The sequence below is a fragment of the Xiphophorus hellerii genome, chromosome 3, assembly GCF_003331165.1.
Source record: "Xiphophorus hellerii strain 12219 chromosome 3, Xiphophorus_hellerii-4.1, whole genome shotgun sequence".
Lineage (NCBI taxonomy): Eukaryota > Metazoa > Chordata > Actinopteri > Cyprinodontiformes > Poeciliidae > Xiphophorus > Xiphophorus hellerii.
Genome location: NC_045674.1, coordinates 12,913,057 through 12,928,590, shown reverse-complemented (window position 1 = coordinate 12,928,590; position 15,534 = coordinate 12,913,057). Strand labels below are relative to the sequence as shown.

Below are 15,534 nucleotides of genomic sequence, written 5' to 3'. Positions count from 1 at the left end.
TTGAGTAAAAATATGTTGAGGTTTTCTACTTTACCTTGATTATAAGTGATTTATTTAGGGGTATCAGAATAAAGAGGTTTGGCTTTGAATGCATGCCAGTCTCATCTTGAGGCTGCACCGTGACAAAATCTGGGAATGCTCCATCATTTTTGCAAATCACTGCAGGTGCAAAAAAAAAAAAAAAAAAAAGCATCTAGAGTGGGTCTGTTTGTTTTTACAGAATTAGCCTTGGCACGAGGGCGAAACCGGGTGCCATGATGTCATTTTGCAGAGAGGAACCGACTGAGTGAGCAGCGTGAAACGCGTGTAAACGGATGAAAACACGCACAAACAAACGAAGAAAGAAAAAAAACAAAAAAATAAGGAGGCGGACGAGTCAATCAGCGCGTCTTGAGCTGACAGCTGTGAGGTGACGGCGGGACTGAGTCTCTGCTGCGTTTGGAGCCTGAGTCAGAGTGGAGGAGAAAAGAGCCAGGGCAGCAGGAGAGAGGGAAGAAGGACGCAGTGTGGGCGGGTTAAGAAACGCCGAGAGGGAGGGCACGTCAGCGTAACATTCCCACCGCTTTTCTTCGTCCTGCCGAGTGGGAAAAACAAGGACGTCCGCCGCTCTCCTCTTCCTCCCCACATTTCATCCCTGATAACCCCACCTGAGCGTCCTTTCTCGAACAGCATCCGGCCGCTTCCGTCTCCATCCTCCCGCACCTCGGAGGCTAATCCCTGGGTTTGTTGTCAGCCTCCGGGAGCCGAGCTGATCTGAACCGAACCGAACCGAGTGTTAGGGGCGTGAGAGGCGGATGCTGCGAGCGTAGAGGCAGGGTACCAACCAGGAGCATCACCGCACTCAGAACGGTAATATCCCACATTTTTTCCTGCATTGTAACCCACCATTTCTGCGGCGTTTCCTCCTAATGCCGCTTTACGCATCCACGTACGCACCGCTGGAAATGTATGTCAGATAATTGTCGCATAGCATGTTTGTTATTCTGAATGTGTGTTGTCATCTTTACATTTAAAAAAAACACACAAAATTAGATTATTTTATCACGTTCGCAAGCCTAAATGTTCCCATCAGCCTAAACAAACCATGAGGGGTAACCGTGATAAAACACGCAGCCCTGCCACATGCAGAACGTTCCCCACTCATGACCAGGTATATTTATATATGTGTGTGTGATACTATTCTGGGCTGCATGTCAGGGCGGCATAATGCTGAAATTCTCCTGGATTACAGCTCCAGTCATGCAACTCTGAATTTAGTTTTGCAGCTCTCATCCTTGTCACTTTAATGGTGATTTATTGGACAGACAACAGCAATGTGAAACCCCCTCCGTCCCCCCAAAGTGCCATCTGAAATGCCTGATCTGCTTGTTGCTACTGTACTGTCCCCTCCACTGCTGATCTGTTGTTGATGCATGAACTGTACCCCTCCCTCCCTCCCTTCCTCCTCCTCCTCATTCTCTTCTCTATTCTCCTTCCTCACCCCCACCCTCTTATCCTCCCCTCTTTCCTCCTTCAGATGGACAGAATGAATTTTCTCTCCTTCCTCCTCCTTTGCTTGACTTCGGTTGCCAATTGCAACAAAGGTCAGTTTCAATTCCTTTTTTTTTTCTGTTTCTGTTTTTGACTGTGAAGTGTGGGAATGAAGGTTTTGCATTGCCATAGAAACACACAGACCTGTCAGGTGGGGTGGGGGGTATTTTTCCAAGCAGAGTCATGAACCCAGTGACTTACTCATGTATAGCTTCAATTCCTCATGCATAACCAGGTGCATACATAAACATCTTTGCATCTTTTGCATGTGCCCTTTCCGTCTGTGGTGTGACTCGGAGATGATGGATCCACTTCCCATATTTCTCATAGAATCTGGTTCAGGATCATTGTTTCACTAGCTGCGTTTCCATTAACCATAAAATTGCACAAATTAAAAGTATACTAATAAATTTGCTTAATAGAAATACTCCAATTTCGGGAAAAAAACTCACACAAAATATTTTTGTGCTAGGATGAGGTGTTTTCCAGCCATGTGGAAATGGTTGTAGAACCCAAAACTGCAATGGAAACGATTTTATTTTTCCTGTCATGCAAGTCATGTGATGAACAGCCGGATGTTACTACTGGGGAAAACGTGGAAGAAGACGACAGGAAGTAGTAGGAGGATTGTGGCTCTTTTTAAAAACAAAAAACAGTTAAGATCATTCATATGGCATTTTAATTTCATTTCTTACTTAATGGAAACACTTCACATTTGCAAAATTGTGTTGTTATTGTTTTTTTTACCCAAGATTTGCCCACATTTGTAATAGAAACGTCTAATTCAAGCTATTGTGAGCTGCTTTTCTACTAACCATAACATTGAGAAAATTGAAAGTACGAAAGTAAATTTGCATAATGAAAACACGCCAATTTCAGAAAAAAGGGATTAGGTGGTTTTTCAGCGAAACTGCAATGGAAGCACTTTTTCCGTGTCATAGGAGTCATGTGATCAACATCCAACTGGCGATGAGGAAGACTACAGGAAGTAGGAGGATGAGTTATTGAATAAATGAGTAAACAGGCTTTTTCACTTGTGATTTTATTTTAATTTCCTATTTAATGGAAACACGGCAAATGCGAAATTGTGTTTTATCGACATTAGCGTAATATTGACAAAAATTTTGAATTCAAATGCAGTTCCTGTTTCACTTGCTGCATTTCCATTAAAGTAAAATTGAGAGTACGAAAATAAATTCGTTCGAAGTCACCAATTTAAAAAACAATAAAAAAAACAACTCACCTTCTGAGATAAAAGAAGAAGTGTTTTTTTCAGTTGTATCGAAACGCAACTGAAAAACGTGAAGACTCGTGTGACGTCTTCACGTCACAAGAGTCACGTGATCAACAGCCGGTACTACTACTGGCGAAGAGGACGAATAAGACTCCAGGAAGTAGTAGGGGGATGATGGTTTGCTTTTGTTTTTTGTCATTTTCCTCCCGAAAATGTTCGTAAAAAATTGTTTCATTCGAACACGTTGAATCCATAGCTATTCTGTAAAGTCACCGATTACGATTTCCCCCAAACGTCGCATTTAAACGTAGCGGCTTCCAACAGATGCTAACGTCTCTGATGATTAGCGCCAGCTCCGTGTTTGAATTATGAATATATGTCATGTAAGTGTTTACAACCGTAGCTGCCATATTTTTTAATGTCTTATCAGCTTATTCAAAACACTCAATTGCGAAATCATTGTGTTTTTCTTTTTCGACATCAGCAGAATATGGACAAAGATTTGCGCACATTTGTAATTGAGCTAGTGATTGTCATGCCGAGGGGGAGGCGGATGAAACTGACACAGCCGTGCAGGAGAGGGAAGATAAGGAGGGAGAGGTGGTACGTGAGATCAGGTGACAGCGGGGAGGGAGGATGCAGGGCCTGGTGTGTGCGGGTGTGAAGAGGTCAAATGAGGAGGGGTTGACGGGTGAGAGCCGCGGCCTGATGGATAGGGTGGCAGAAAGAGGAGCAGTGCCAAGGGGGACAGACAGAGAGATGGAGCGAGATGCCTCTCAATCTGTAATCCCGAATGTAATCCACAGGCCTGATGCTCAGATTAATGCTAGCAGCGAGGGGTTGGGGGAGGGAGGAGAGGAAGATGAGCAGAGGGGGACAGAGGGCATGAGATAAATGACCGAAAAAGAAACACACAAGCCGGGGCTTGGAAACAGAGGAGGTGGAGGGGAAGATGAATTACTGTGATTATGCCTGGGTGTTGATGGCAACTAATTTTTGGTGCCAGATAGACATTTTTCCAGTTAAAAACTGGCAGGGATGCATAGCTCTATGAGAGTTTTTTTTTTTTTCCCTCTCTCAAATGTATGTACAAAGTGAAAAACAAATATTTAGACGGTTAAGAATTTTGCTTGGTTTTAAGGAGGCAGTATTATGCAAAATTGACTCTTTTTTTTAGTTTTGCATAATTTTACGACGTAAAAGAGACAGAAACCTAATTTCAAGGCACTAAATTACAAAGTCAAACGTCTTTTACGTTATTTTTGATATACATTTACAACCTCTGATGTTACTATGTTGCGTTATAAAATGGCACTATGTGCCTGGAAAACACTTAATACTGTCCCTTTAAAGTTGTTTAAATAAGGGTTTACGGTCCACATTTTTCACTACTGATACCGATATCTGGGGTTGCTTATTGGCTGAAACCGAGTCGATGTAAAAAAATGGTGCTGAATTAACTCAAAATGTTCCTTTTTTAAACACAGACATAAATGTACCGAAGAACAAATTTATTTGATAACTCATGATGATGAGAAAGAAAGAAAGTGTAGATTAGTAGTAACCAATATATAATTGGTATAATAATTCCTCATATTATTTAGTAATAATAATGACTAAATATTATTAGTCATTATCACTAAATATTAGTCATTATGACTAAATATTATTAGTCATTATTATGACTACAAAAAATGTTTTCAAAGTACTTTTAAAACATTTCTGAATCATTTTAAATTGTAGTCCATAATTTATAAACCACAATCATGGATAATGTCCTTTAAAGTAATATAAAACAGAAAAATACTGCAGCTTTAATCTGTTTATCTCTTAAGTTATCCATATGTGCAAAAGAAAAGGAGCTGCAGGTCAAAGCTGCAGTGGTATATAAATGGTGAAGACAAAGCAAACGGTATTTAAAGTACATGAATATGAAATGAATATAAAATATATTTACAGTGTAAAGGAGAGGTTGCATAAAGAAATACCTTTTTTCAAGCTGTTTTTCAGCAGCGATATAAAAATACATATTTAAATTCAGCAGCAGGCTTTGGTGCTTTAAGGCGAAGAGAATTCAAATGATCCTCGGCTCTTTGTGTTTGAAGTTAAAGAAGTTTGATCAGATTCACAACCAGAAGCATTTTTAAATTTATTTTCATTTTCCTCTCGGTGGCTCTGAGACTGAAAAATTAGTTCCAGTTTCATTTTCTCGAAAATTCACTGTGGCGACAATAAAGAAATACATCTTGTGCTTGTGTCTGATTTCAAACTCTGCAGCCCTTGAGTTAGGAGATCGGGGACAAGAGAAGGGAGGGAGCGCCGCCTTTTGTTTTCGCTCGCTGCTGGAGTGTAAAATCGTCATCCTTGTGGCTCATTAACTTGGCCTTTGATCAGTCAGCACCGAACAGTTTGCACAAGGATTAATAATTATTTAGCAATTAAAGGTTGGATTCTGAGAGAACCTTGGGCGTTTGATTCAGAGCCGAATATTTCTGTCTGTGTCTGTTTGATGGAAACAAATCAGGACTGTGGAGCTGGAGGGTGCTTGAAATAAAAATGGAGGAAAAACGTCAACTGTGAACGTTATCTGACTCTCAATGGTCACACGTTACTTTCTGTGTGGGTTTTTTTTTTTTTTCACTCGTGCACACTCTCACCATGTCTCTCCCCCATAATTGACTGTTAAAAATAGATGCATTGGTTCCTTGTAATTGCTCCATTTAACCCAAAGCCTGTTCGGTCTTCTCTCTCAGCCAATAAGCACAAGCCATGGATCGAGACAGAGTACCAGGGGATTGTCATGGAGAACGACAACACCGTGCTGCTCAATCCCCCTCTCTTCGCCCTGGACAAAGACGCTCCGCTTCACTACGCTGGTAACACCGGCTGCATCCTTCGAAATACAGCTGATTTTTATACATACACCGTAGAAAAAAAGACTCAGCTTTTTTTTTTTATCGGTATCTAACATCTGACAAATTTCCCCCTGTTTTAGGTCAGTTATAATTTTAAGAAATTAGATAATTAGGAACGTTAATATACATTTCCTTGTAAACTGTATGACTTGTGTCTAGAACTGATATAATTAATTGCATTAATTGTAGTGAAACGATTCTTGAAATAATTCTCAACCAATTTAGAAATTGATTAATGATTAACTAGAGTATGCAGACTCTAAAAATGACATTTGCTGAAAGAATGACATTCAGAGCAGTAATTAAGCCAACTGTACTAAAAATGTACATTTTGCATTAGAGATAATAAAAACTATAAATATATTCTACCCAAAACTCCTCAAGTGGCATAGAAAATGTCTTATTAAGCACCTTTTGCTATCCAATAATTGATCACTTAAACCAAAAAATAATCAATAGTTTGGCCTTAAACTATATAGATGTTAAATCAAGCAGAAAGGTCTGACCTTTTTACATGTTGATGTTGGAAGTATTTTTTTTTATCTGTAGGCTCATCCTTTGCTACAAATGATTAAGCATTCATTAAATGAAAGCTAGATTTTTCCATTTTAGGCAAGAAAATGTTTCCTTTCTTATTTAAAAAGGAAATTGAATTATTTATTTATCTGCATCTTTTAATGTGCTTCTAACATTGGAAATGAAAAATCTGCAGAATGTGCCATTTCTTCATGCGATTAATTATGAGAATAGTCGATTACTAAAATAATTGTTCATTGCAGCTCTGCTAGTGTCAGAGTTTTCTACCACAATCTTCTCACAGTATTTTGCTTAAGTTCTGGTCCATTTCTCCTGACAGAACCATTGTAACTCAGTCAGGCCTGTAGGTTTTTTACAGGACTTCCTGATGGCCACTCGCTAGCATTAACATTGCTGCTATGCTAAGTGTCCCATTTGAGTCCAAGCTTCATATTTCTGCCTGAAGTCGAGATGTTGCCTCTTATTTGCCTACAGTCTTATTTCCTCATCATGGCGTCTGTTTTACAAAGTGCCTCTATCCTTCCTGCAGCATAATAGCCTCACGACATGATGCTGCCACACCTGTACTTAACAGCTCAGGTGACGTTCTTAGACTTGTCGTCTTTCCTCCTTTTCTTCCAGATGGAAGGATGGAGATTAAGGTCAAAGGCCTAAACTTCACTTTTGTCAAATCAAAGTATTTATCTGCAAAAAAATAAATAAATACATAATTTTTTTTGCCCCTAAATGCATTTGCAAACTGTAATCTGGCTTCTTCTTCACTGAGTGGCCTAACCTTTGGTTTGGGTTGATAAACACATTCAAACCAGAACAAGTTCACAACTTCACACAGCCCGTCTCCGTATGATGGCTGAACATTCCCGTGGCGTTTATAGTCGGATATACATTACATTAATCTATTAGATCTATTAATGTAGCATTTTCAGGCTTCTGGAAACTGGACCCCACATTTCTCTTACTGATATTTTGCCTGATTCACTTTGATTTTTCTGAGAGATTGCACATTGTGTTTGAAGTGTAGCCTTAAACCGGACCCAGAGTTGTGCCTCCATTTAACTCAAATGTTGTGAAATAACATTTCAACTGCTTCTGCAAGCTTAAATGCAAATCAATCATGCTATATTTAAACTCGTCAATTTGAAGAAGGTAATAAAACTATATAGATGTTCTTTAAAATATTCTTTAAAAAAATCTCTTGTTCCGTCTTCTGGCTCATAGAAATAATTTTGGTAATCTTTGTCGATAACAAGGATAACCAAACAGAAATTTTAAATCTGATTTAATGTAAGAAGGTTATTTTACTTGTTCATTGCAAATAAAATAATACATCAGATCATTTGCTTGACTAGCCAAACATCAAGACAAAGAAAATCATGTAATTTTTATTCAAATTGCTCAATGATGTTTTAGTCATGTGGCTGCACTAATGATGCAGCTTGTTTTTACTGGATTGCTTTCAGCTTTCAGTAGTAAATGACACGCTCATTTATTTTTTCATTTGGAGCTATAATACCACTCACAGCCACCAGCAATATTTCCCTAAAGGCTCCCTAAATAATAAAGGCAATGTGTTCAGTCAAAGAGTCCACTATTTTTAGCCCATCATGGTGTAATTCAAGCCTTTGCAGCAGGAGCAATCAGCAAGCGCTGTGCCTTTCTGCAGCCTGATGAAATAAGGTGATCATGTTTGCACTCTGAGTCCTGGAAATAACCATGTTGAGTCAAATTATGAAAGATCAACTTGAATTACTCTGGAATATATTGAGCCAATGTCAAAACGGAAGAGGAAATTAGCTGTTTGAGCACGAACCTTTGACTTTCGTCAACCGATAGGGATCTGCTGCTATTCTGAGGATTTTTATTTTCAGTAACTCTTGCAGTCTTATTCAATGTGTGTGATAAAAGACGTTTGAGATAAATGGGAGCATAAAGGCATTTCTAGATATCAGTGTCCTCAAAATCACATTAGATATAATCTCTTCAGTTTTTCAATAATAGAAACATGTTCAGTGGTTATGATACTTCATTGGAGAATTTAGTGGCTTGAATTTAAATTATGCTTCCTGGGGTTTATTATTATTTTTTTTATCAAAAAATAAAAAAGAAACTGTTACAAAGTACATGGATGCTTCATTTTTTCCCCTTTGTTTAACAAGTAGGAAGAGGAGCAACAAAACAGAGGAAAATGTTCTTCGTCAGTAACATGAGTGGGTCTAAAAAGAAAGATCCCTCAGAGACTTTAAGTCTTTTCAGAGATAAACAGGGATTCTCCGTTCTTTGAAGGACTGCATCGCTTAATAATTTAGCTGTTTCAGAGAAAAACCTTCTTCCCCCAGTCAAAGTCTGACACCAGAAAATGCATCAGTCTGTGAGGTTTTAGCTTGGCTTCCTTGTTTTGTGATCATGAATTAACTAAATCATATGGCATCTCAATTGCATAATTCCACATTAAAAAACTATAATAGTAATAATTTTGCTGCGTTTATTCAGTGGTAAGAACAAAATTCTTGATTAGCTGCACCTCAACTTATTCCTGTAAAATAACTAAAACTGAAGCATTTATCATGTATATATTTGTTATTCTTTTAAGTTAATCAGAACCGAACTAAAAAAAAAATAAAAATACAATTATAAGATACCACGTAAATGAAAGAGATGCTAAACCTGAAAGTTTAAACATATGAATAAAAATGATAGCATACATTATTTACCCTTATGATAACCATTACTGTTTTCAGTTTTGGTTAAACGAGCCAACATTTTCTCAGGTTACGTGGTGACACTGAAATATAAAGTTCATATTTCAGTGTCATAACATAAAGTAGGAATAAAACCAGAAGCAGCTTTAATGGCAAGATTACGTTCAAAAACAAGGAATTTGACTTCAAAACTCTCACAGACTTTATAAACAGATCAACCTTAGAAGAAATTAAATGAAGGACAAAATGAAAAATATTTACTTGTATGTTTGTACAGGGCTGAAACAATTATAATTATAATTATCATAATGACTTGATTATTGACTAATAATCAACTAATTTAGCTTGATTTATTGTTGTTACTGGAGTATACACTCAAAAAAATGAAAGAGCAACATATTTAGAGCAGTAATTAAGCCAAAACTATACAAAAATACAAACAATTTGCATTTAAAATAAAAAATAGTAAATATGTTCTACCTAGAAGTTTTCCTGTGTCCTAGTTTTAGCTTCATCTGGTTCGAATTCAAAAAGAAAATCACATATTAAGCAACTTTTCTATCCAGTTGCTAATCAGTTAATCCATAAACTAATCAACAGGCCAGTCGTTCACTGTATTGATGTTAAGTCAAACAAAAAGGTCTGAGCCTTTCACATGTTGATAGTTGAAGTGTTTTTAAGATGAAGAAGTGTCTTTGCTCCAATTATTGCATTTTAGGCATTTCTTATTTAAAAACCTTATTTGTTTATGTGCATCTTTTAATGTCTTTACAATATTGTATAAAAAGGCCTCAGTGGTTAAATTAACATTTTTTCTATCCAGTTAATCATCACAATAAATGATAATTATAATAATTGTTAGTCGCAGCCCTAGACAGACATTTTTTTATTATAGAAAAAAAAAAAAAGAAAGGCAGGTTTGCATATAGGATTATTTTGCAGAGGAGCTGATTACTGAGGATGTAAGTTGTTCATTGTGTTTGGGGGAATAACCTGACTTTGTGGTGGCTGGTTTGTGCAGTTAGTCCTCTTCAGATAGGGGAAGCATGTAGATTTTGAATAGAAAGAGGTCCAAGAACAGAGCCTGGAAGGACCCGTTTTCTGTTGGCTTCGATTCATAATTGCCAAATGACACAAAGTCGTTCTAGTTTTGCCAAGTAAAATCAGAACTAATCTAGAACAGCGCCAGACAATCCCATCCATTTTTCTAGCTAATCAGTGTTTCATTATCAACTGGGTCAAAATCAGTAAGATCCAGTAATTCCAACACAAAGGTTAGAGATGTGTCATTTTAAACCTTTTCCAATAGGTTTCTGCCATGTTGTAAATACAGAAATAGCAAATAAACTGCTTTGCTATTAAAATATAAAATGGCTTTCTAAATGAATTTGTTTGCAGTTTAATGGATGCTGACAATTAATCGCTAGACATTTTTTCTTCATCTTTTAAGCTATTTATTGGTATGTCGCATGCACATATTTTGCACAAATATAAAACAATTTGCCTGATTGAATGGACCCACAGAGTGCTTTATAAATCATGAGAAAATCAACACTCGTTAGTCAGAAGGAGGCCAGGTTGTGTCACAATAATCAGGACAAAATAATTTAAAAAGAAACCAAGATTGAGTTCTTTTAAATCAAAGGTTTTTTAATTAACCTTGATGTTCATATAACGCCATGTTTAATTCATTTTTATTAATATTCTCAACCCAGGTGAAATCTGTGGCTTCCGGGTTCACAATGGTCCCTCGGGCTCCGGTTCCGTCCAGTTTGAAGCTGTGGTTCTGGACCGCTCCACCGGCGAGGGTCTGGTCCGGTCCAAAGAGCCGCTGGACTGTGAGAGCCAGCGGGAGCACAGCTTCACCATCCAGGCCTACGACTGCGGAGAGGGACCCGATGGCGTCAACAGCAAGAAATCCCACAAGTTAGTCACAATGTTTCCATTTTTAAACAACAGCAGCCAGTAGACTCATCAAGCTGTGTCAAACTGAAGGCCCGGGGGCCAAACCCAGCCCGCCGTGGCGTTTTAGGTGGGCCTCTAAACTCCAGAGAGATGCATAAATAGGATCTTCAGGATAACAACTGTGTGCTTAAATATGATCTTATCAATCAAAGAAAAGCGTTTTTATCCGTTTACCGCCAAGTTGCATCAGTAAGTCCCTCCAGATTTTTTACAATTCTGTGATTGTGGAAATTCACACAAAATCAACAGATCTCTAAGTTTTATCTCTAATTTCGGGCTAATGCATAATTATGAGTTTATTGCAGATTTTCCACAAAAATTGCCAAAAATATTTGGTTTAAGTGACGCTAACTTCCACCTGCAGGTGGCTGTATTTCTTACGTCACAATAAGTAATTAATCAATTAATTGCATGATAAATTAAAATGAGTTAAAATATGTTTATTCTGTTCTAGGGACTTCATAATCAGTTTTATTTATGGTTTCTGTCGTATTTTTTAAATTGTTTTTGGTTGTTGTTTTATTTTGGATATTTATTTATTGAACTTGCGTTATTATGCCATTATTAATATTTTACTTTAAAATGGTATCAATATTATCAAATGTGTAATTGTGACAGGCCTACAACTACACTGCAGCCTCAGCCTTACTTGATATCAAGATATAGTTCACGATCGATACGGCGAGTCACCAAATGTCACATTTACTGCCACACATTAGCACAAAAATCACAAAATTAGCCTCACAAAATCACTGATTTTGATTGCCACTAAAATCTCAAAAACAATTATGAAATCCTAGAGGGACTGATCAATTTAAAAAGATGTTCAATAATATTTAATTCTCAGAAGAACTTATCAAATGCAGAGGTAGCTATTTATCAATATTTCAACAATTTGTTATTGGATTTTTTTCAATACATTTTGCCACATCGGCCCCTTTGAGAGCATTTTGTGACGTTGATATGGCCCTGAATGAAAACGAGTTTAACGCCCCTACTGGGCTGAAACAATTAATCAGATTAACCCTCAACAAATTTAGCAATCAACTTATTGCTAACTGGAGTATTAAGACTCAAAAAAGGCCTTTTATGGAAAAGAACAACATATTCAGAGTAGTGATTAAGCCAAAGCTGTGGAAAAAATATATACATTTTACAATTCAGATAAAAAGACCTTCGTCTGTAAATATGTTTTAGCCAAAACTCCTCAAGGGTAGTTTTAGCTTCACCTGGTCCAGACTTACTAAAGGAATGTTGTTATTGCGTTTTATGCAGTAAAATGTTTTTTTTTTTCAAAAAAAAGAATTGAACTATTTGTTTATTTGCATCTTTTAATGTATTTCTAATATTGTATAATAAAGGGCTCAAATGTTTAAATGAAAAAATAGTTGAATGTGACATTTTTATACAATTAAACATTAAAATTATCGATAGATTAATGAATTACTAAGATATTTGTTAGAATAGTGTTACATCCCCGCTGTAGTGATATCAACCCTCATCTCTCTGCTTCCCTTCTTCCTCTCCCTTAGGGCCACGGTTCATGTTCGTGTGAACGATGTCAACGAGTTTTCCCCAGTGTTTGTGGAGCGTCGCTACGAGGCTTCGGTCCCGGAGGGCCGTCTGTTTGACAGGATCGTGCGGGTCGAGGCTCTGGATGCCGACTGCTCCCCGCAGTACAGCCAGATCTGCTTCTATGACATCATCACTCCCAACGTGCCCTTCGCCATCGACAACGACGGTGAGATGGTTCACGTCCTGCACGCTGTACTAGCGGAGCATAACTGATCACGCATTCGATCAGCCTACAACCGCGACTTTGAATGTAGTTTACCATGTTAGTGCTTCATTTGGAAAGAAAATGATGCATGGCTTTCACTAGAGCTGAAACGATTAATTGTGATTAATCGTTTATGGAAATAACCGTAAACTAATTTAGTAACCAATTAATTATTAACCGGAATATTCAGGCTCATAAAACTGTATTTGCTACAGAAATAATATGCTTAGGGCAGTAATTAAGCCAAAACTGCACAAAAATCTAAACATTTTAAATTTAAGATAAAAAAAGTATTCTGCATGTAAACAAGTTCCATACAAAAAGTTTAAGCTTCATCCTGTTCACATTCTGTAAATACATCTCCTATTGCTCACCTTTTCCTATTCAATTATTAATCAGTCAATTAAAAATAAGATCAGCAGATTAGTCCTACACTGCATTGTTGTTTATTCAAGCAGAAGAGAAGCTGAGCTTTTTACATGTTGATGTTGTTAGATTTTTTTGTTGTAGATGTATCCTTTTCCACAAATTGTCAAGCAACACTAAAGGACTGCTATGTTGTTGCATTTTCTTATGTAAAAAATCTATTTAATTATTTTGCATGTTTTAATGTATTTCTGATATTGTTTAGAAAGGCTGAAATGGTTAAATGAAAAATCTGCAGAAATGTGCCAATTTGTTTTAATCCGATTAATCATCAGAACAATTGATAGATTCATCAATTACTAAAATAATCGTCAGTTGCAGCCCCACTTTTCACTTTTTGTTTTACAAGATATCTTCAATCTCAATTGAGCCCTTTTTTATCAAAACAACCCTAAATAAAGTTCAATAAACCAAACTGCCTTCAAAAATCACCTAATTGGTGCAAATAGTTTCAAGTTGTGGAGAAGTTAAAACATTTTTTGACATTCTTAACCAAAAATAGTAAAAAGTTCATATTTAATCCATTTTAATGAACTGCTGCAGATTCATTCAAATGTGAATTTTGTTGTGTTTCTCTTCCACCTTTTCACAATTCTTTGATAAACTTTTCAGTTTCCCTCAGATTGTTTGAGTGTCGGTGAACATTACGTTTTAAGTCTTGCACAGATTTTTAAAAATGGGTTTAAGTCTGAACTTTGACTGGGCCATTCTGAAATCTGTATTTTTGGAGTCGTTTTGCTCCAAGTTTTCTTCCAGTATTTCACTTTACTTCCATCCATCTTCCCATCAACTCTGGCCCGTTTCAGTGTCCCTGCAGAGGAAAAGCATTGTACTGCATGATGCTTCCAGCACCACATTTTACTATTTCCAACCACACTTAGCATTTGAATGCAGATAAACGTCAGGTCATTTCACCAGAGCACCTTCCTTCACATGTCTGTATGTTTTGGACTTTCTATGGTCTCAAACTGCTAAAAATATGAGAAAAAGAAACATTTTGAAGCCAAATAGATATTTCAGCAAAGTGATTCTAAACTCTGAAAACAAGCAAAGCATAAAGATCGAACAGCAGGCACTGCTGAAATATTGATTTTTATGGAGTGGTAAATTTAGGAAAATTGCAGAGACTTAAAACCTCACGTATAAAAACAAACAGTGTTGAAATAGACTTTGTGGGGGCGGACTTTGATTTCTGCATCCTCAAAGTCTCAGCTCCAGCTGTAGTGGAGAGTTATTAGTTTAATATAGCCTCCCATTTTGTCTCTGCCTCGTTAGATTCTCTGTATTTACAGTCCGGTGTTGCACTCTGGGGGCTCAATCGTTCCAGTTCAGTAATGTGACCCAGCAGCTGAGGAGACCCTGTTATAGAATGACGATGCAGAAAATGTCCAGATCTGGACATTTTCTGCATCCTGCAAAGGATGAGTAGCTTCTTTCTGTTTTCAGACAGCAGCACAGAAATCTATTGTTCCCATTGTGCTGCATGCTTTTTATTTTTGCATCTCTCTTCTGTTTTTCTTTGTTTCTCATCTCTTCATGTCAAAGCATCTTCTTTTCCCTACCTGCTGTTTGTCAGGCAGCATGCAGAGTGCTGTCAGCTCTTCACAGATACTCACTTTGTTCACCCTTATCTATAAAAGCAGAAAAAACCCGTTTGTTTTCATCCTGCTCGATGTTATTTATCTTCCTGTTTTTCGCCCTGGAAGTGGCGCTGAAAACCCTGTTTTGACTCGGTGCACATGTGGAGCTTCAGGAGGTTTTTCACTCAGTTGAATAAGCTTGTTGTTGGCGACTAGCCCTCCATTTCTATTTCTATTTGTCTCATTAAGTCATGTCCTCGCTTTCTTTGTCGTTGCGTCTCCTAGGTAACATTAAGAACACGGAGCCTTTGGATTCGAAGCGGCAGCGTGTTCACACCTTCTGGGTGACCGCCTTCGACTGTGGGAAGAATCGTGCTCAGGCTGATGCCCAGGTTGTCGTCACAGTCAAGCCGTCCTGCAAACCCGGCTGGATCGGTAATCAACGTTACAGGCGGCTCTTTTTTTCTGTCTCAGTTTTTATTCTGGAGTAACTCTGCGGAGGCGTCAGACGTGTGATTTGGTTGTTTCATTCAGTGATTTTTGGATGAAATTTCCACTCTGAGTTAGAAATTGTGTGGGCAGCTATTCGGCTTAATCATGGTTGTATCATTAGATCATGAGCTGCGTTGCAAATAGACCGTTTTGAGGCTTAGTAATATTATAGGCCAATTCACTGCAAATGTTATCTGTTGTCTTATCTACCTCCAATCATGTAGAATCCAATTTGGATCAGATTCAGTTTAAATAAAATTTTAAATAATAATTAGAAAAAGAAAATAGCTGTCATTTTTAGTGGATTTTATGCAGCTTGTACCTGTAGTTGAGTAAGATTTGACCTTGAGTATCAATATTTTACTCAAGCACTAGA

General features: G+C 37.5%; 1 protein-coding gene across 1 annotated transcript in view; it reads left to right on the top strand.

Moving 5' to 3' along the window:
* Positions 1-291: 291 nt before the first annotated feature.
* Positions 292-15,534, top strand: part of clstn3 (calsyntenin 3) — a 36,797-nt gene continuing 21,554 nt past the window's right edge. Inside the window, exons 1-6 of the mRNA XM_032558274.1 lie at positions 292-849; positions 1,517-1,583; positions 5,518-5,640; positions 10,631-10,841; positions 12,413-12,621; positions 14,952-15,101. Of these exons, the coding sequence (XP_032414165.1) occupies positions 1,517-1,583; positions 5,518-5,640; positions 10,631-10,841; positions 12,413-12,621; positions 14,952-15,101 (760 nt within the window). The 5' untranslated portion in view covers positions 292-849. The remainder of the gene's footprint in view (positions 850-1,516; positions 1,584-5,517; positions 5,641-10,630; positions 10,842-12,412; positions 12,622-14,951; positions 15,102-15,534) is intronic.